This window comes from Primulina tabacum, chromosome 1, assembly GCF_025594145.1.
Source record: "Primulina tabacum isolate GXHZ01 chromosome 1, ASM2559414v2, whole genome shotgun sequence".
Classification (NCBI taxonomy): Eukaryota; Viridiplantae; Streptophyta; class Magnoliopsida; order Lamiales; family Gesneriaceae; genus Primulina; species Primulina tabacum.
The window spans coordinates 54,209,007-54,228,799 of NC_134550.1; the positions used below are offsets into that span (position 1 = coordinate 54,209,007).

General features: G+C 34.7%; 4 protein-coding genes across 8 annotated transcripts; 3 read left to right on the forward strand and 1 right to left on the reverse strand.

Moving 5' to 3' along the window:
* The first annotated feature begins 686 nt into the window (after window positions 1–686).
* Window positions 687–4,288, forward strand: LOC142550133 (U2 small nuclear ribonucleoprotein B'' 2-like). Its single transcript, XM_075659370.1, has 5 exons — window positions 687–887; window positions 1,584–1,756; window positions 2,387–2,471; window positions 3,108–3,190; window positions 3,712–4,288. Exons 1-5 carry the CDS (start codon window positions 815–817, stop codon window positions 3,991–3,993), a joined length of 696 nt encoding a protein of 231 aa, XP_075515485.1. The 5' UTR covers window positions 687–814; the 3' UTR covers window positions 3,994–4,288.
* A 2,309-nt stretch (window positions 4,289–6,597) lies between these two features.
* LOC142550139 (putative WRKY transcription factor 26) lies at window positions 6,598–9,283 on the forward strand. Its single transcript, XM_075659374.1, has 5 exons — window positions 6,598–7,074; window positions 7,171–7,305; window positions 7,421–7,998; window positions 8,156–8,317; window positions 8,461–9,283. Exons 1-5 carry the CDS (start codon window positions 6,766–6,768, stop codon window positions 8,861–8,863), a joined length of 1,587 nt encoding a protein of 528 aa, XP_075515489.1. The 5' UTR covers window positions 6,598–6,765; the 3' UTR covers window positions 8,864–9,283.
* A 4,974-nt stretch (window positions 9,284–14,257) lies between these two features.
* LOC142513207 (uncharacterized) lies at window positions 14,258–14,698 on the forward strand. The gene has a single exon (XM_075619717.1). It carries the CDS (start codon window positions 14,258–14,260, stop codon window positions 14,696–14,698), a length of 441 nt encoding a protein of 146 aa, XP_075475832.1.
* Window positions 14,699–16,689: 1,991 nt separating this feature from the next.
* On the reverse strand, window positions 16,690–19,525 carry LOC142550143 (exocyst complex component EXO70B1-like). 5 transcript variants are annotated; one of them, XM_075659398.1, is made up of 2 exons: window positions 17,643–19,525; window positions 16,690–16,893 (listed from the first exon to the last, which is right to left on the reverse strand). In XM_075659398.1, exon 1 carries the CDS (start codon window positions 19,523–19,525, stop codon window positions 17,654–17,656), a length of 1,872 nt encoding a protein of 623 aa, XP_075515513.1. In that variant the 3' UTR covers window positions 16,690–16,893; window positions 17,643–17,653. The 5 variants fall into 5 exon arrangements, with proteins under 5 accessions (XP_075515513.1, XP_075515505.1, XP_075515494.1 ...); XM_075659390.1 differs by having other exon boundaries at window positions 16,690–16,926; XM_075659379.1 differs by having other exon boundaries at window positions 16,690–17,110.
* Window positions 19,526–19,793: the final 268 nt, after the last annotated feature.

Consider the following 19,793-nt stretch of genomic DNA (forward strand, 5'->3'; position numbering starts at 1 on the left):
GGATTTCAAATCCATCGATATCGTGTTGAACTTAAAATTTATCTTAACTAACGTGAAACATTATATAAACATTTAAGATGTGAATTTGAAGTTATAGTCTTGTTTTTCTAAAATTAAAAATATATATTTAAATATATTTAAAATTAACCGATTCAAATATAACTTGAATCAACCAAAGAAATTTAAAATATACTAGTACAGCGACACACGCGTTGTGTACTTGTATAATATTTTTTATAATTCATTTGATTTATATTTTGATGAGGATCAAAATATAATTATAAGAAATAACGAAAAACTACAATGTAATTTTGATATATAACTAAAAAAATAAATTGAAAAATAAAAGAATAAAAAATTGACATCAATAAGAATTGAACCTATAACCTAAATCACATCCGAATAAGCACCGACTCTATTTGCTGAACTATATATAACTAGCATTAAAATTTTAATATTTATTAATATATATAATTATTAAAACAGACTATGATACTAAAATTAATTACTCTAAGTGTCTCAAACTTAATAAAATAGTATTGATAGTATAGATGTATTTAAATACACATGCAAAATAAATTTTATTAGGAATAGTTTTAATTAGGCTTTTAACCCTTCGCGAGCCCCAAATCGTATGACAAAACCGGGATAAAAAAACTCGGTCCCTTTCCTTTAATTACTAAAAACTGAATTTCCGGGATTGATGGGCCACAATATATTTAGCCCTAATTTTTATTCCTAGGGCTCAGTCGCTTACTCAATCGTATTTGAATCACACAAAAGGAGATTGATTAGGTCCGCTACTGGCTAAAAGATGCTCACATCCGATATACCTCCCAACCAAACCATATACATCAAGAATATCAACGAGAAAGTTAAGAAGGAAGGTCTGTCTTTTATTTCAAGTTCTTAATTTTGGCTTTATGCTTAATTATAGTGCGAATGATTATGCGTTTGTTTTCATTTTGGAAATTGTTTTTATCCATTGTATTATGTTCTGTGTATGTGTTTTTCTTAACTGGCGATGTTCTTATCCTCGCCTCTGATTGGGAAAATCGATTGACTAGTGCTCCAACTTGGGGTCTGTGGCTTAGGACTCACTTTATCTTTGCTGCGGATTTAAATAGATTTTATATTCCGACATTTGAATTGGACCCTTATGAAACTCATGGTCTCCGGCTCAAATGCATTGAGAAACATCGAAGAGGGAACTGTTCACTGCCCTCTGCTAGTAAAAAGATCAATGCAGCTTATATTCATTTACCTGAAGTTGGTTGTTACCAGTTACCACCTGAACAGAAAATGACCTGAAACGGCTCACTAGCTAGCTCTACCTTCTAACTCGGGCCTGTGGTGAAGTGGTGCGTCAAGGGCACTTTTTTATGCAAAGTATGCTTCGTATTTCGGAATGAAATTTCTTGTTTGTTCAGATCATAATGTATGTTATCTCATCATCATCATCATCATCGATGTTGTCATTGAGTCATGTTATCGCTCCATTAATATGGTCATTACTGTGCTATTAATATATCCTAGGTTTATGGATTCTGGCGTTGATGTCTTTGTCTTTATGGTTTGGGCAGAATTGAAGAGATCTCTTTATGCCTTATTCTCACAGTACGGGAGGATATTGGACATCGTTGCACTGAAAACTGCCAAGCTTCAAGGGCAGGCATGGGTTGTGTTCAGTGAAGTGGCTGCTGCTAGTAATGCACTGCGACAGATGCAGAACTTCCCTTTCTATGATAAACCTATAGTGAGTATAAAGCATATACCAGAATTTTTTCTGCATAATATCTTTGTTAAATATGTCTACTGGAATTTCACTTTTAGGCTTGATTTTTCATGGTTTGTCCATGCCCATTTTTCTTGTTTCTTGTGCTTTATTCTTGAGTCTTTTCAATGAGTATTGAAGACATTATATTAATATATTATTTGACCTTTGCCAGCTAGAAACAACATATCTAGGACACCTGTAGCAGGTGGGATTTATATATCTTATTATGTTTCCAGACTAATTCATGGCTTATGGGGCTTATGTGGAACCCCATTTATCATGCTTTGCCATTATTATTTTTTTATATAAAAAAAAAGAGAATTGATTTTATCCGGTCATGCTTGAGTGATGTTTCGTACTTTTTTGGTATATGTGAATCTTCACAATTATTTGATACTTTTTTTACACATTATTGATCTTCTTCATTTCATTTTATATGTTTTCATTACTTTGATATGAAAAAATACGATTGAAAAAAGGATGGTGTCACTCATAGAGAACACATTTTTTTGCAAATTTATTACACTGATGTATGTGCATTATTAATAGTATTGCCTGAGCTGACAAAATAAATTTGATTGGACTTGCTAACTGTCATCTACAATGCAGCGGATACAATATGCAAAAACAAAGTCTGATTGTATTGCTAAAGCAGAGGGTACCTATGACAAGAAAAAGAAGCAAGAGGAAAGAGGTAAACCTTTAGTCTAGCTCAGTCATTCTCTCTCTCTCTTCCACCAACTGTTTTTTCTCCGTATTCCTCGTTTAAACCTAGTTACTTTTATATTTAAGATGGAAAATTAATAAGTAGCTTTTGTAGTTTTTGCATCCATTAACTTTGGAATGGAGCAGTGAGTTGGTAAGGTTTGATATCGCTCTTTAGAAGTGATTTATAGAATTTGAGTTACCATCAGTGTGAAAGGAAATGCATGTTGTGTATTGATGAGCTTGTTTGATTACTTTCTTAAAACCAGGGGCAATTTTTATTGACTCAATTGATATACGTTGGTGAAACACAAAACTGCAAAATGATTAATAATGTTTCAAGATACATTTATGGCACGTATATATCATAATGCATCGCTTGTTTACGGAAAAACAGTGAAAAGTTTACGTCAGTACCAATGTGCTGCATTTTGCTATGCGTTTTGAAATTTCATATCATCATTTTTCGAATGTCGGAGTCATCGTTCATAGAGGGGGATACATAAGTTCAGCCACTTGAATTCTGGGGCATATGTTTGAGTTCACTCAGGAACAATTAATATATTTATGGCATTCTGATTTGGTTGCATTAATATTTATTGTGATTACTGTTTTGGGTGAGCAGATGAGAGGAAGAGAAGAGTTGAAGAAGGCCATCAAACTGCCAATGCAAATGGTCCAAGATTTGACAGTAATGGAGGCGCGGCTGTAAGTATTCTGCATGAGAATGTATGCATATCACTCACGAAAAAGCTTCATTTATCCACTCTTCAAATGGTTGGTTGTTCTAACATTGATCCTTCTCATGAAATCAATCAGACAAACGGACTCCCTCTTCATAAACGAATTCTATAATTGTTATGCTTACTATATGCACTGGTTACCTTTATGATTCATGCCTTTTTGAAAGCTTCTAGCCTATACTTTTTCAGGGTGCCTCCCACCCGCATTCCCGATAGTTAGATGTAACCTTTTGGTGACAGCCGGACAAGTGTTTCCTATGGTTATCCTTGCGTGTAACTTTGGGCTTCCAATATTGTCTCCTCCAACTTTACTTGGCATTTTGAATCCCTTCAGAATCAGCACAACAAGCACAAAACACTTTACACTCATATGCACATGCAAGCTTACTTGTGCTCTTTGTTCACAGCCGTTCTTGATAATAATTTATTCCAAAACTTCCAACTTTTGTGACTTGATTTAAAACTAGAACGCGTGTCTTTTTTTAGGCTACTTCTCGAGAAGGAAAGCCGGTCACACAGGAAGTAGCGATGGAACCCAACCACATACTATTTATACAGAATCTTCCATATGAGACGAATATAATGATGTTGGAATTGCTTTTCAAACAGTATCCTGGGTTCAGAGAAGTTCGAATGGTCGAAGCGAAGCCAGGTATTGCTTTTGTAGAATTTGATGACGATTCACAGTCTTCCGTTGCCATGCAGGATCTTCAAGGATTTAAAATCACTGCCCAGAATCCCATGGCCATCACCTATGCCAAAAAATAAGTGTTAAGAATATTTTATAACAGCCAGAATGCTATCTTTTACTTCAGCTTGTCATGTCATGTAAACCCAGGGGTTCAATGTAACAGAGTAGCTTTACGAGTAAATTTTGTATCTTTAAGATTGAAACTTTTGGATCTGCTACTTCTTGTTGATTTGATCTGGTGAGTCTCCATACACTCTCTTTAGAAACATGGACTGTGATTGTTTCCTTTGTTCCCATAAATTGAATGTAGCGTAGTGTATTTTGGTGGTTGAGAATTAACCTGCAATATCATGAAGAAAATTATAGACTCGATTTAACTCCAAAAGAGTGGCTCAATAGCTATGATAAAAAGTTATGTTTGAGGAGTATCATACCTTATTTATTTGTTTTTTTTTTTTTTTTTTTGAGAAAGTATCATACCTAATTTCATTTACTCCATGAGTAGAACCTAGATAATGTATGGCTCTATCGAATAAACTTACCTGCTAGATCTTTTGATATCGACTATTGCAATTTAACCCGTCATCCTCCCACGAGCTTAAACCCCTATATCGATACGATTGGGGCCATTTGTTTTTTGAGTAGATCATGAAACTAGAACCAAATCGTTTGGGCTTGCGTCGAATCGATTTGAACCAAATCGTTTCTTACCTTGTAGCAATCAAGTGAAAAATAATGTTGCAATCAGTGAGATTGTCAAACTACAAGTAATTTATCTCAGTTACAGTTGGATCACGTTATGCGTACGGCTAATACTGTAGCATACTCTTTAGCTTCTTTTGCTGTTTCCTTCTCTTCACCTTTTGTGTGGAAATTTGGGGAGTTTCTTAGTTGGCTAGTTAAGCTTGTAATCACAGACCTCGTTTCGTCATGAATAATATTACAAGTTTTCTGTCAAAAAAAATCAGTGTATATATATACACACATATTTGGATATTATATTTTAATACACGTAATAATGATATATTAGATTAAAAATACAATATACTGATTTAAAACACCTTACTTTGGTAGGAATGGAAAAGAGAGATGTGTAAGGAGGCCAATGAGAGTGACACAAACGCGTAAAGATCATGATGCCTCAGGCCCCTTTATCATCACGTCCATATCTCAGTCAAAGCCACGAGCTTTGACGATCGTATATCCCATTTTTCGTAATAAAATGGCCCACGAAAGAAAATAATATTTTAGCCAATTTTTGTATAAAAAAATGTTATTGTTTGAATTGTTTTTATAAAATAAAATCATTCAAAATGTTTCTCATAAGGATTCATGTCTACAAAAAGGGAGTTCGAAAGAGTCATCGTAAAATAGTTTAATCATAATAACTCAAACGAAAACAAATTACCTAACCTACCTAAAACTAGGTGGAGCTTGACTTAGACGTGTATTCAATAACTATTTTTTTTAACTACAACGAAATTCGTAGTTGTTACCTTTATTATATTGGATAAATATTCACTAACTCAATAGTTTACAAATAATGTTAATCAAATAAATAACTCATCGCGACATACATGTTCGAGAAACTGTTGGTAAGGAGACTGAACTCCTGACAATTGATGAAGTGTTATCTTTTATATCAACTCGGACAACCCACAAAAAACTCAGTAATTCATATTTATTGTTGCATGCATGATATATTATGTAAAATAGTAGGTATTTTGTGAGACGATATCACGAATCTTTATCTGTGAGACGGGCCAACCCTACCGATATTCACAATAAAAAATAATACTCTTAACATAAGTAATACTTTTCATGGATGACTCAAATAAGAGATCTGTCTCACAAAATACGACCAGTGAGACCGTCTCACATAAATTTTTGGCTAAAATATATTAAACTTTGCTACATTAATTTATATTTATGAATGGTTTTTCAGAAAAAGATATCAATTCAAGTAAAATATATTGGTAATTTTATGAATTATAATTATTAATGAGTTACGAATCTAGTGTATGAAAGCAAAAAAAAAATGTGTTTATTTCAATTGATTGATTGGTCAGAAATGTTTTCAAAGCTTCTTAGGGCATCCGCATCCGTCGAAATTAATCCATGTTAATAACTCTCCATCTCATCAAAAATGATGGGGTCCACGAGCCACATATTCATTACATTAACACTTCCCCATTATTAACACACACCACATTCATTTAATTTCAACTTTCATTATTTATGGGTCCCACTGTCCACTTACTCATTTTTTTTATTTTTAATTATTTCAATTTCTTTCTAATATTTCTAAAATTTTACAACAAATATTACTAAAAATAATTAGTATTATTATTTTAAAAATAACTTAATTTCAATATTCATTAAAATATTATTAAGAAATAAAAAAAATAAAAACTTTTTTATTTAAAATATTATTTAAAAAATGAAAAAACAACTTTTAAATATGATATGTAGTATTTATTTTTCAAAAGAGTCGTCGGCGAATAATGTTAGCGACGGTTGTAAACCGTCGTTAGTAGTGACTTTTTTTTAAAAACTTTCGAAAGTAGCGACGCTTTTGAATTGACGACGGTTTTTGAAAAACTGTCGCAAATTCCGGAATAACGCCGTTCACGTGCATGAACATTAATGGGTGTTACCGATGTGGGTGCCTTTAGAAGCCGTATAAAACCGAACTTGAGGGAAAAGAGATCGTCAACCCCGCAATTTTCAGACAAATGTAGAAGCAAATACGTCTACATTTTCACCTTTTCTTCTTCCCATAAACCAATCAAGAATCATCCAAATTCCAATACATTCATATATATTTTCACACGCGGACACTGTGTGTGATGCCCAATCCATCTTCTCCAGGAATCTTGGAAACCTCTGTAAATCCAGGATTGTATTCAGTTTTAATGTCTTCTCCCAACTCTTTCACCAGTCTTCTGGCCGCCGACCACCACCACCAACCCACCACCGGCCCCGCCATGAACAGGGAAATTGGGGGGGACCGAAGAGGTTCTGGGGTGCCTAAGTTTAAGTCTCTGCCTCCTCCTTCTCTTCCCATATCGCCTCCTTCAGCCGCCTCTCCTTTTTCCTACTTCGGCATGAGCCCAACTGAGTTTCTTGATTCTCCGGTTCTTTTAGCTTCTTCTAATGTAAGAAAAAAGAGAGAATCTTTAGTTTGTTTTTCCTCTCACATTAAAATTGGATTCTTAACTCTTAGGATGATTTTTGAAATGTTTATTATGCAGATTTTACCTTCTCCGACAACAGGAACGTTTCCGAATATCGATTGGAAGACTGATTCCCACAGTATATATCAGCAGGAGATTAAACCAGAACAGAACTACTCAGATTTCTCTTTTCAACCAAATACAGTCTCCAATGTTAGAACTTCATCTTCATTGATTTTTTTTTTTATTTCTTTTGTTACTTTTATCTTTTTCCCAATGAATGAATCTAACTATTCTCTGTACGTATTTGTCAATTCTGGATATATAGGGTTTGATTGCATGGGAATACTATCAAGAATCTGCTAAACAAGATAATTTACAACCAGAAAACAACTTCTTGAATTCCGAATTCAATCCAACCCAGCAAATTGATCAATACAACGAATCATCAGTGTCAATAATGGAGAACAAGAGATTGGATGACGGTTATAACTGGAGAAAATACGGGCAGAAACAAGTGAAAGGAAGTGAGAATCCTCGAAGCTATTACAAATGTACACATCCCAATTGCCCCACAAAGAAAAAAGTGGAAAGATCTTTATCTGGACAGATTACCGAAATTGTTTACAAAGGTTCTCACGATCATGCCAAGCCTCAGTCCGTTCGGAGATCATCTGCTTTGGCATCATGTTCGTCCACTGTTTCGGCTTCTTCCGTGGTAATTCAGTCTCAAAACGAGATACCGGAGCAGCTGTCAGATGGTTCAGTTGGTGCAGGGAAAATGGATTCTTCGGTTGCAACTCCACCTGAGAACTCATCGGTATCGGTTGGAGATGATGAATTCGACTACAAGAGAAAGTATGGTGGGGGAGAGCTTGATGAAGATGAACCTGATATGAAAAGATGGTAAATTTCAATTATACTAATAAACTTATATTCAAGCAAAAACTAAACTCGAACTTTTTGCATCTCTTTTAGAAAGAAGCATACATTTCCACATATCTCAATGTGACTGAATTATTGGCTAGTCTCCTGCCTAATCATATATTGTTTGTGTATTCAGGAAATGTGAGAATGCAAGTAAAAATGCTGGTGGAATGGAGAGTAAGACGGTGAGAGAACCAAGAGTCGTAGTTCAAACTAAAAGTGATATCGATATACTAATTGATGGGTATAGATGGAGAAAGTATGGTCAGAAAGTGGTGAAGGGAAATCCCAATCCCAGGTAAGAATTCAGTATTTTCTTTTCTTTCTTCTTCCTTTTTTTTTTATTCCCTTTCGAGATCACCCTTAAATTTAATCGAGAATCAGGGCAGACTTAATCTTCGAAGTAGCCTAATCTTGTCAGTCTTCTTTGATCGAATCCAGGAGCTATTACAAGTGCACTAGTCCCGCCTGTCCGGTTAGAAAACACGTGGAACGAGCCTCACACGACTCAAAATCCGTGATAACAACGTACGAGGGGAGACACAACCACGATGTCCCAGCTCCTCGTGGCGGAGGTAGCCATGCCCTCAGCAGGCCGGTCCCTTATAATCCTAGCAATAATGTAGCCATGGCAGTGGCTTTGCCAGTAGGCGGTGGAACTGTGGTCGACGCTGAGGCACCTTTTACCTTGGAGATGCTGCCGAGTCCTTCCAGGAGCTTTCGATATTCAGGATTCGGGAATTCAATGGGTTCCGGTATCGATCTTTTGCAGGACAATACATTGTTTTCTAGAGCTAAGGATGAGCCGAGAGACGACATGTTCCTCGATTCATTTCTATCTTGAACAAGTTATGTCGTGCTCTACCCAAAATCGATTCCGATATTCTTGCGTCTTTAGCATCACCAATCACTATTCTAGCAAGATGGTCAGTTCACACGGTATATGGAGCCATAATTAACTGATAAATTTATTGTAAATTTGTATATTTTTACATGCATAAACACACAAAAAGATGATTTTTTTTTTTTGGCACAATAAATTTTTTGATTTCATCTTTGAGTAGAACTTTTGGTTCCATCACTTTGTCCATTGTCCACGTATTTGACGTATAAATTCAGACACCAACAGGATCATAGGCTCCGGGGAGACTTTCGTGTTGTTTTGTGGTGTCCTTGATTAGGATTTATGATGGTTTTTTTTAGTAGTTGTACAATTTTCCATTCGTTGATTTCTGTAAGCAGAATAACAGCTGTTTTCCATATATTTTGGTTTACATCATGGGAATTATAAATTGTTGATGGGATAGATGAGTTCAAATACAATCAAATTTGTATAAAAAATTTTACAATAAAAGTTTAATTTATCAAATTTTCGTGATAAATTCAATATAAAATTTCACAATATAATTGTAACAAATATTCATGTACGATATATTTGTTGTATTTTTAACATTATTTAATATTTTGTTAATAAAATCAACAAAATATAAGCTTATCGTAAATATTATATCTTTATGCAAGATGCACAAGGTACAATATATTTTTAGGAAAAATAGCATCAAGCCCCATTTCGAAAACCCAAAAAAAAACACACAACTCTCCTATACCAAATTAATATTTAAAAAAAAAAAAATCCGTAAAACCATCAGCAAATTACGCAAATGAGCCTCACGTGTAAAGATATGGGATCTTTGATCTTATATAAAAGAGTTTTTTTACATTTTTTTTCTTTAATAGGGATGTAAGTGCAATTTGTTTATAACGTAATCAAGTCTAAAATTACATTAAAAGAAAATTAACAAATCTTTGTGAACCAAGAAGATGTCATTTTGTCTACTCAAAAAAAAAAAGAAAAAAAAGATGGCATCATTTTGTGCCGTAGTTGCTTTGAATGTGTCAAATCTTCTAGAGAGAGGCATGGGACTGCTTGGCGCATACGCCGTTGCGACTGAAATAAAGCAACCTTTTGACTAATTCACCGACTGCATTAAAAAGATATGGCTAACGTAAGAGGTTTGAATAACCATCATATTTCCAGTGTTATTTGATGAGGAATTTCTTGTTTTTATATTTAAACTTTAAATGTTTAGTTTCGAGTCCCGAATTCATATCTACTGAGTTACTAGTTGGTTATGAGAGGTAGGTAGGTAGGTAGGTAGGCTTCTACGAAACATCATATGCCACTATCGACTAAGCGGTAAGACAGCATGCTTAATGTCAAAAAAAATTGTGAAACGAACCTGTGAGACGATATCAGATATTTATATCTGTGAGACAAGTCAATTCGTTACATTTTTTGAATCAAAAATAATATTTGACACGGATCGGATCGGATAGGATATTCATGTTATGAAATTACTTATTGAACAACAATTAATGCGATCACGAAACTTAAAAAAAAAAAAAAAACTTTTCCTAGTTTTTGAACTGAGAAATATAAACATTTTTTAGATTTTTCTTTGGTGACGTCAAACAACCATGATTATAATTGGAAAGATTTCGTCAATAAAATATACCGTGTTCTTGCTGAAAAAAACCTTAGCCAAGTAAAAAGCTTGTGGAATTTTCACTTTTACGTAGACTTGTTGCATTAATTCTCATCCGATTTATATATGTTGGATTCGAGTTGTATCTTAACTATGAATTCTCTCACCCAAATGCTCCACCCCATAAAACATGGATATCGTCAATTTACACATAGCACTCTGACCCGCAATCCCGAGTAAACAAATTTTAGATTCATATCAATAACAATATTTGACGATGTTAAATTTCAAATGACATCGACTATATAATATTTTGGATCAAATTCACAGTGGTAATATGAAAGACTCTATATATATTCGATCAATATAACGAAGACGATAACAAAAAAAAATTATATTTTAGAATACGTTACCTAGAAAAGATCAAAAACAAATTATTCGATAAAGAGGAAGTCCATCCATCACTCAACTTCAAACAAGTTAATCAATCCACATTCATAATATAGGACAAGAGTTTCTTCCCTTTCACCAACTCATTTCTTCCTACCAGACAACATGTGTTTGGGAAATATTATACGACATCAAATCTAACCAATTAAATATTAAATTTTGTAATAGCAAATCCTTTTTGTTTGAACATATCTATTTATGTTAATTTATCCCTTTTGATTCCATGTTCGGCAATATAGCTTGAATGATAAAGTTGACATATCTACTCCTCCCCATTTTTCAACAAATTTTTTTATATTACTTTTCGAAAAATATAAATTTCTTCTTACGTATATTAGTTTTATTTCACTCGTCCCAGGATATCTATCGGATCAGATCAATCTGAAAATGGAATAAATCCAATCTGATTAATCTAGTTCAACCCTGAACCGATTTAATCGATTTCAGATTAAACTGAATCGGACATCAATGTTGAATCGAATTGGATTGTTAAAAAAATATGTTTGCAACCATGTTCATAGGTCTAAAAGTATATTTAATTTAATTTCATAAACAGCTTCTTTTGTGTGTCCAAACATATAGTCTTGTTAATTTTTTGATCCATTGTCCGCACACGAGTACAGGTGGTAGTAGGTACGATTACCAACGAAGATATCTTCAAACTTTTATTGAACCGTGATTGTTTTCTCGATCTTCCAATGTGAGATTTTAGTTAGTAAAAAATACTTATATGGCCGTTCAATTAATGAATAATTAATTGGTGTATATATCTGTATTAAGATCTAAGCTTAGTTAAAATAACTCATGGGATCCCTCGAAATCACAATTGCATGTGTTGGATAGTATTAATTGGCAAAAGATTTAACTGATAATTAATGACAAAAATTTGTGTGAGACGGTCTCACGGGTCGTATTTTGTTAGACCGATCTCTTATTTGGGTCATCCATTAAAAAGTATTACTTTTTATGCTAATAGTAATATTTTTTATTGTGAATATCGGTAGGGTTGACCCGTCTCACAGATAAAGATTCGTGAGATCGTCTCACAAGAGACCTACTCATAATTAATTATAGTAAATAAGGACCAAGAAACCGCGAGGAAGCTTCGTTCCACAACCTTTTTTTTTCTTGATCAATTATAATAACATATCTCAAAAATCAATTGTTGGGGCCAAATTATATTATTTTTTCAAAGGTTTCAATTGTTTCCGTTGTATCTACATATATATAAATTTTATCATGTTTTATTTATTACTACTTGCGAAATATTTTTATCATAAAAACTATGAATTATTTCACCTTCATATATTAGTTTGGTTACTTACAAATTTCTCAAAAAATATAACTAATTTTATAATAAATAATATAATATATCCGTAATTATATATATAAAAAAATTTACAATTGTTTGCAGTTAAATACAGATGGTCAGATTCTGGGACAAAACCCTCCCCGGATTCGCGATGCCAAACAGGAGAAAAAATAAATAGATAAATAGGTGAAGACAAAAAAGAATAAATTTGTTGTGAGAAGAGCGAAGGATTGAAGCAGCCAGCCATATATATATATATATATATCACCTCTTATTATACTTTTATTATTATTTTCACTTAAAAAATACACATCTATACATACATAATACTATGTGAATTGCTGGATTTGATTTGGAAAAAGATATTTAATTATTTATCTCGGGTGTATTTGAAATCCCCACTATTTCATAAAAAAATTTAAGCCGATTTCGTTATATAGCATAGGTAGATTGAGTTAACAATTTCTCAAAGTTGTGCATTGCAAATCAACTCGCTCTATCCGTTACAATTAGACATAAAATTGGCTATTCATTTCTGTTTCGTTCGACTAACTGCTTAAAATAAGTGAATTGAGTCGATAATTTTCTGCTGCATGAAAACTTGTTTTGACATGTCTACTGCACAAGTTTTTTCGGGTATCTGAAAATTCAAATTTAAATGTTAGTCATAAAGTATGTGTTTGCGCGTCGGTATATGCAATTCATTCTGACAGTTCTCGTAAAGAATAAGGAAAGGGGTTATTAGCCATAAAAAATGAGCCTATATTAAATACAGCTGTAAGCTTTGGAACTGCATGAAATAAAATATACAGAAAATTATAATTGGACTCTACTGTCATAAAGACCAATAGGTGATTAACTTTAGTTTCAATTTATTCATTAATGATTAAAAGTTCGATTTTCTCTAATAATATTTTTTGATAAGTTTGTCACATATGATTTGACTACTTGATTTTTTTTAAATCCATGCAAGTGTTGAGTGTTATTGAGCCTCGAATATGACATTCGTTATAAATTTGTGATCTTGATATCAAATGAAATATACACAAAATAACACATGCTCGCTTGTCTCTAAATGAAACAAGTTGAAGTGTTTGACTTATAAATTTGTTTTGCTAATGAAAAAAGGTTATAAAAATTTGATTAGTTGGGTCGATCTGATTTATATATAAAGTAAAAATTAATATTTTTGATGTAATAAATAATATTTTTTCATGGTTAGAGTCAGATAAGAAATTCATTTCATAAAATTAATACGTAAAACTTCATCGTACATCGCCAAGAACATTTCTCGCACAGTACTTGAGGTAAAAAAAATGCGTGAATACATATACTTCATATGTGAAGTATAAATATACCACTATATATAGGATATAGGATAGAGAGAGATTTTCGTTTGAAATACACAAAAAAAAATCAATTATAATACTACCGTTTAGCATGCCGAAAAATATAAAATTAGCATAAAATCAATTGTACAGATTCAGACGTTATTTAGCCGTGCACTAGTTAAGGAATATTAACCTCGATTTGCTCCCGATCATCTGCCCTAACATGTTAATTAAAACCTCAACAGATGAATAAAAAAAAAAACTCAGTTTCTCGACTTAATTTTACGAGATAAATCTTCATTTTGACTTAGTTTATGAAAAAAAATATTGTTCAGGTCAAAAATATTATTTTTTCTTTAATAAATTTAGACTGAACGAATTTATCTCACGAATATAAACACATGACATCGTCTTATAAAAACACTTAACCATGAACAATTATATATCAAGTAACAAAATGATAATACAAAAGGGCAATTTAGAACATCTCTCCTCGTATTTGATTAGAAATTCAAAAATCAATGATTACTCTAAATAAATATTATCTGAAATCTTTATATAAACTCCAATCCACATTCACATTGGAACTCTTGTAAAAATAAAGATAATTTTTTGCTGTTGGATTTCACCAAATCCATGTGTGAATTGGGATTCTAATAATGGGAAATAGCTTAAGGTGTTGTTTGGCTTGCGTCCTTCCGTTCGGGGCACTTGACTTGATCCGGATAGTTCACTTGAACGGACACGTGGAGGAGTTGTCGGGTCCAGCCACGGCGGCGCAGGTGCTGAAGAACAACCCGAATCACGTCCTGACCAAGCCCAGTTCCCAGGACGTGGGTCGTCGGATCTTGATCATGTCGCCCGTCTCCGAGCTCAAACGGGGCGCCATTTACTTCCTGATACCTTCATCTTCTTTTCCCGCGAATGTCAAGAACAAGAAGGCGGCATTTGGCAACAGCAGGAAGAGTAGTAAAAAAGAGAGAATTATCGGCGACGATTCGCGTGAATTTTCAAAGAAAACGGAGAAGCGATCTTCCCGTAAACAGAAAGCCAGTGTCGAGGTGTGGAGGCCTAATCTGCACAGCATTTCCGAGGATTGACGAATGATTTCGACCTTTTTGGGTTCACTTTAATAATTGTGCGTGGCCCTTGATGTCTTACTTTTTCTTCTCTTTGTGGATAGTATTGAAAGAGTTGAGAACTGTGGTTCAAATTATCATGTAAAGTGGTCATTTTTCCTCTTTCTTACGACATTTGCATTTAGGGATTCAATAATAATATGTCGTTGGAATTGCAATGATTGGAAGATGGCTCTTTGTTTTTCCCCTCGAAGGAGCTATCTAGGGTAGAGTACAATACAATACGGGAGCGTACACGTGATGAGTAAAATTTCTCGATAAAAAAATAATATTTTTTCATAAATTAATATAACGAAAAGATACATTGAAACTTTAGGCCATGATTCAATTTAACCACTTTAACTAAAAAACCACGTTAATTGCGACTACTCTCCAAAAGCGAAGGTAAAAAAAAAAGGGAAAAAAATGGTCTTTAGTGGCATCGAAGGCAGAGGCAATGCAAGTTATAAAATGGATTTGATTGCAAAACAAAATTGGTAGTTTTATTTTAGCGAACCAACAATAATAAATTGTATATATTATACATAAAATAATATTTTAAATTTATGGATTACGAATTTAAATGGATTAATTTTTTTTATTTACTAATCTTGAAGTGATTTCTTCTTTCAACATCCAATTGATAACAAATAAAAATTTGTCCAATCGCCAGCCCCATGTAGAGGCAAAACAAATTATATTTAAATAATAAAAAAATGGCATTATTATTCTCTACGTGTCATGAATTAAAACTAATTTGGACCACATGCTTTCATTTTTGGTGGTGTTATATAATTTGATCAATTGAGCCGATTGATGAATCATTCTCTTAATATATTTTTTTTATGAGATCGTTGTCTTTCGATGCATAGAACTAATACACTAGCTAGTTTACAAGTCACACTAGTTAAATAAATCTCTTGTGTAACAGATATTTTACGAAAATTATTTACAAAAAATCAAAGTCACGATCAATGATTCAACAATCATTCAGGTTATGTTTGGTTGGAAGATAAAATTATGAAATGATTAAAAGAAAAACGATAAAAAGAATGATTGAAGTAGAAATATAATATATGATGATAAAATAATATTATGTTTGGTATGATGATTGTTAAGAATGAGATAATTAAGAATTTTTGATGAATTGACAAAATTACCCATCCACTTCGGCGGCGGCGGCGTTTGTCGACCGGCAGTTGGCGGTTGTCGGTAGGCGGAGGCGACGGTGTTGGTCGGTGAACGGTCGGTGGCGGGAAGTTGTGGTGAGTTTGGATATATGAGAAGAGTAAAATTGAAAAAATATGATGGATTAAGAGTTGGATAAATAATTCTAGGTGTGAAGAGTTATTATTTTATCCCAGTTAATATAACCTAATCATTTATAGGAGGAATTGACTTGGTTAAATAAAAACTATATCAAACATGAGATTAGGTAGGTTAAAAAACTATAAACCCAGATAATCCCTCGTACCAAACGTAGTCTTACTCTACAATCTCAAACACACATTCTCTATGTTATTAACATTACTCATGGGCAAGTTATCTAAATCGTTATTTTTATTGTTATATTCAATTTGATTGATTGGATAATCAATTAAACGTTGTTATTTATCTACATTTAGAAAAGTACCAAAGGGTCCAAAATGGTGACACGCATTGATTGTAAATCTGTTAACCAACAAAAATGCCTCCGCATTTATTGCTTTGACTTTTAAAAATTTCACTGATTTCTATGTACGAACAAAAATTAATGGCAATACATGAAGTGGCATTCATCAATCAAACGATCTTGTTTGGATTCTTGGAGATACATGGAAGGGTTTATGTTAGAGGCACTGCCATGCACACAAGTTCTATCTCAACTTTAGGTTAATCAAGATTCATGCAAGTGTGATTGTACGCGAGGAATCCACCAGGAACTGTTTTGCATTCCTCCCCGTTAAACCAAAAAAAAAAAAAAATAACTTGAGTTGATACAAAAGTTCATTGCATATACTTACAAATTGATTCATATGCTAAAACTCAATCAGATATGTGATGCGATGATATATCTTCACCCAAATATTCTATAGCTTAGGCATATATATACAGACAGTCCCAATCAAGATGGAAAAACAGATGGTTCTGCTCCCGATATCAACTTCCATCAGCTATGATAAAGTCGGAAATGTCACCTATCCAATTCCAATTATGGCTCAGCAAGCATCCTAAGGATAAGGGCAAGAAATACACTAATAGTTCAAACGAAAAACGAAAAAAACACAATCCTAGCGTCGATCTTGGGAGGTCCTGATGGGGAATCAGATGCACATCGTCGCATATAAATGGAATAACAGTGACAATTGGAAATCCTCAAGAATCCGCAGAATAGAGGCACAAGCGATCAATCAACTGTCAAGAGCACATTCAGATCACAAAAATTTCGGCTAGTTTAGCAAACTTATTTAGTGCATAAACCATCAACTTGTGATGAATAGAAAAGTTCCTCCAACTTTAGCATTTGAAGACTGAATTAACATTTTCTTGGATACAACAGCCAATTATACCTATCATAGAATTAAGTGTTCAAAATCAAAGAATATGTTCTAAAATCATATTTCAATTTTAATCATCAATCTATTTCCAGATATGGTCAAAAATAATTTAAAAAGGGAGGCTAATAGAAATTTAGTTATCTGAATCATGCTATGGATACATGTTTTAATGATCGAACAGCATAATCCCTCCATGTCTCGCTTTCTGAATTCACTATATTTCTACTACAACTCAAAGAAGCAGCAATCCAGGCGAAAGGAACGACAATATCCTATAGCAAAAATATACATTTCAATTAATGAATTCACATATAACAGACAAGCAGATCAATTAACACAATACACTCAAACATATAGTTTCGAAGCAACAAACTACAACACGAGCTTACTTGCTTTGGTCTCATCTTCTTCCACCGCCACTACCTTGAAACAACACACGAATATGAGCCTCAATATCCTCCTTACTATACCTAATATGTCTATCTCCATTCTTCCCAAAATCAACTACGGCCTGCAATCTTCCTATAAAATTCTGATATGCCGGGATTAAACTCCCACGAATCGAAGCCCTCAACTCCTCTCCCAAATGCTCATCCACGATTACCCATGTCGACTGAGCATTGCATATCCCCTCAAAGTAAGTGTTGAATAACTTCAGCTTATCTCTTAAACTCTTGGGTGCTACAGGTGACAGAGAGTTACTGTCAATCTTAAGAACAGCCAAAACTTTGCTCCATGTTCCTCTTTGATAGTTCACATGATATTGCTTTATTTTCGCCTCATGTTTCCTTGTCCAATCATCGCCTAAGAGTGTCCCCAAGTCATTATCTTTCACCTTCTGCACGATATACCTGCTATTGTTCATCATAAATACAGAACTCAATGTGTTGTCACGGTAAATCTTGGACTTAGCCTCTAGGTTACTCTCCAAAAACTCCATAATCCATTCCATTCGAACAGCTAGACTTGAAGACGAGGACATAGCCCTATTGTCCCCTTTCCTGTAATCAAAATTGCCACTCTGAGGCCCGACACTTTCCTCGAAAATCTGTTCTAAGGTCCGCCGAGATCGGCATGCAGCACGGAGATAATTCATCACGTATCGAGTCATGGGATGTACTCCTCCGCCAGGAACAGCAGCCTTAGCCGGGTCCCGACGGATCAAATTTTCCAACTCCATAAACACACCTCTGATAGCTTCCCCTAGTCTTTTCCAGATAGTGATGGCTTCATTTCTTAAAATTATACCGTACTGATCAGAAAAAATTAACTCAAATTCAGGCATCAAGTCCCTCACAGATTCATAAACATCCAGCACCTTGAACAACCTCTCAGGTGCCCGACTCCCTATAGCCACAGCATCCGCAAAATTCAGGAGCTGAATTGTAGAACCTCTGCACACCTCCATGAACGAAAAGTCCGCAGCGGAGGAGAACCCCAAGAAAATGCGATCACATAGGCGGCGCTCGCTCGGAAAAAGAATCCGGAGAGCAACATTAATGGCTTTGACCCATTTCTCGATTTCGTCTTCCAGCTGCGCCCACTGCATTTTCTGAACCTCGTCGATGCTCAGCTTATGCAGACCCAGTCTAGAAAAGCTCTCCTCCAAGAATTCCCTCCGGTAGGTGCTGTACACGTGGGAGCATTCCTTCACGTACCCCGCCACCACCATCCTCTTCGCGATGTCATGCAAGTCTCCTATAGTACCCGCCGGAAGCGCGTCGATTATTATGTCGTAATCCGTGACCTGCTGCGCCACGGGAATGAAATTATCGTCATCTTCCAGAGAAACATCATCTTCGTCGTCGGAGTAATCTTGATGATGAGCTGAGTCGCCGCGAGCCAAGTCGAATGAGTCGGCGCCGCGTTCGGCGAGGATTCTGAACTCATCTTCCAAGCGGAACATGGATTGCTGAAGTAAATCCTCGGCGCGATCGAGGTAAGAGGATATGTTCTTGTCATCGGCTAAAGGTGTCCAATCACGGATGAAGGCAATTAGTTGGTCAACAGAATCAAGGAAAGCAGAAGAATCAGCAGAGTTGGAGCATATGGGTCGGTCCGAGGAGATAAAACTGGAGATCTGACAGTCAAGAGAGTTGAGGATTCGTTCCACATCGTCTTCGGAGAGCTTTTCCGTCAGCTTCTCACGCAATCTTCCATCGAAGTTGGAAAATATTTTTATGATATCGTCAGTCATGGTTTCCGTACGGCCAAGAGACTTGGCTATCTGGCGAGCTATAGCTATGAGTTTCTCCTCGCCGTTATCTGCCATTGACGGGGCTTCAATTCTCTGCAATAACCCGATAATTTCCTACTTGATTAGAGGTTCGTTGTGCTATAAAGAAGTAGAAAAAGGGAAAGAAGACGAAAGGATGAAGTGGGGCCTATGCGAGGGTCACATTAAAGCCAAGGTCGAAGGGGAAAGGAAGCATCTTGGAAGTTGAGCACTTTCGCTTCAAAATATTTGTTCATCCGAAAAAACATGCGCGGGTTGTTCTTCGATGTACTTTCCAATTTCGTAAAGTTAAAAAGAGAGAGTT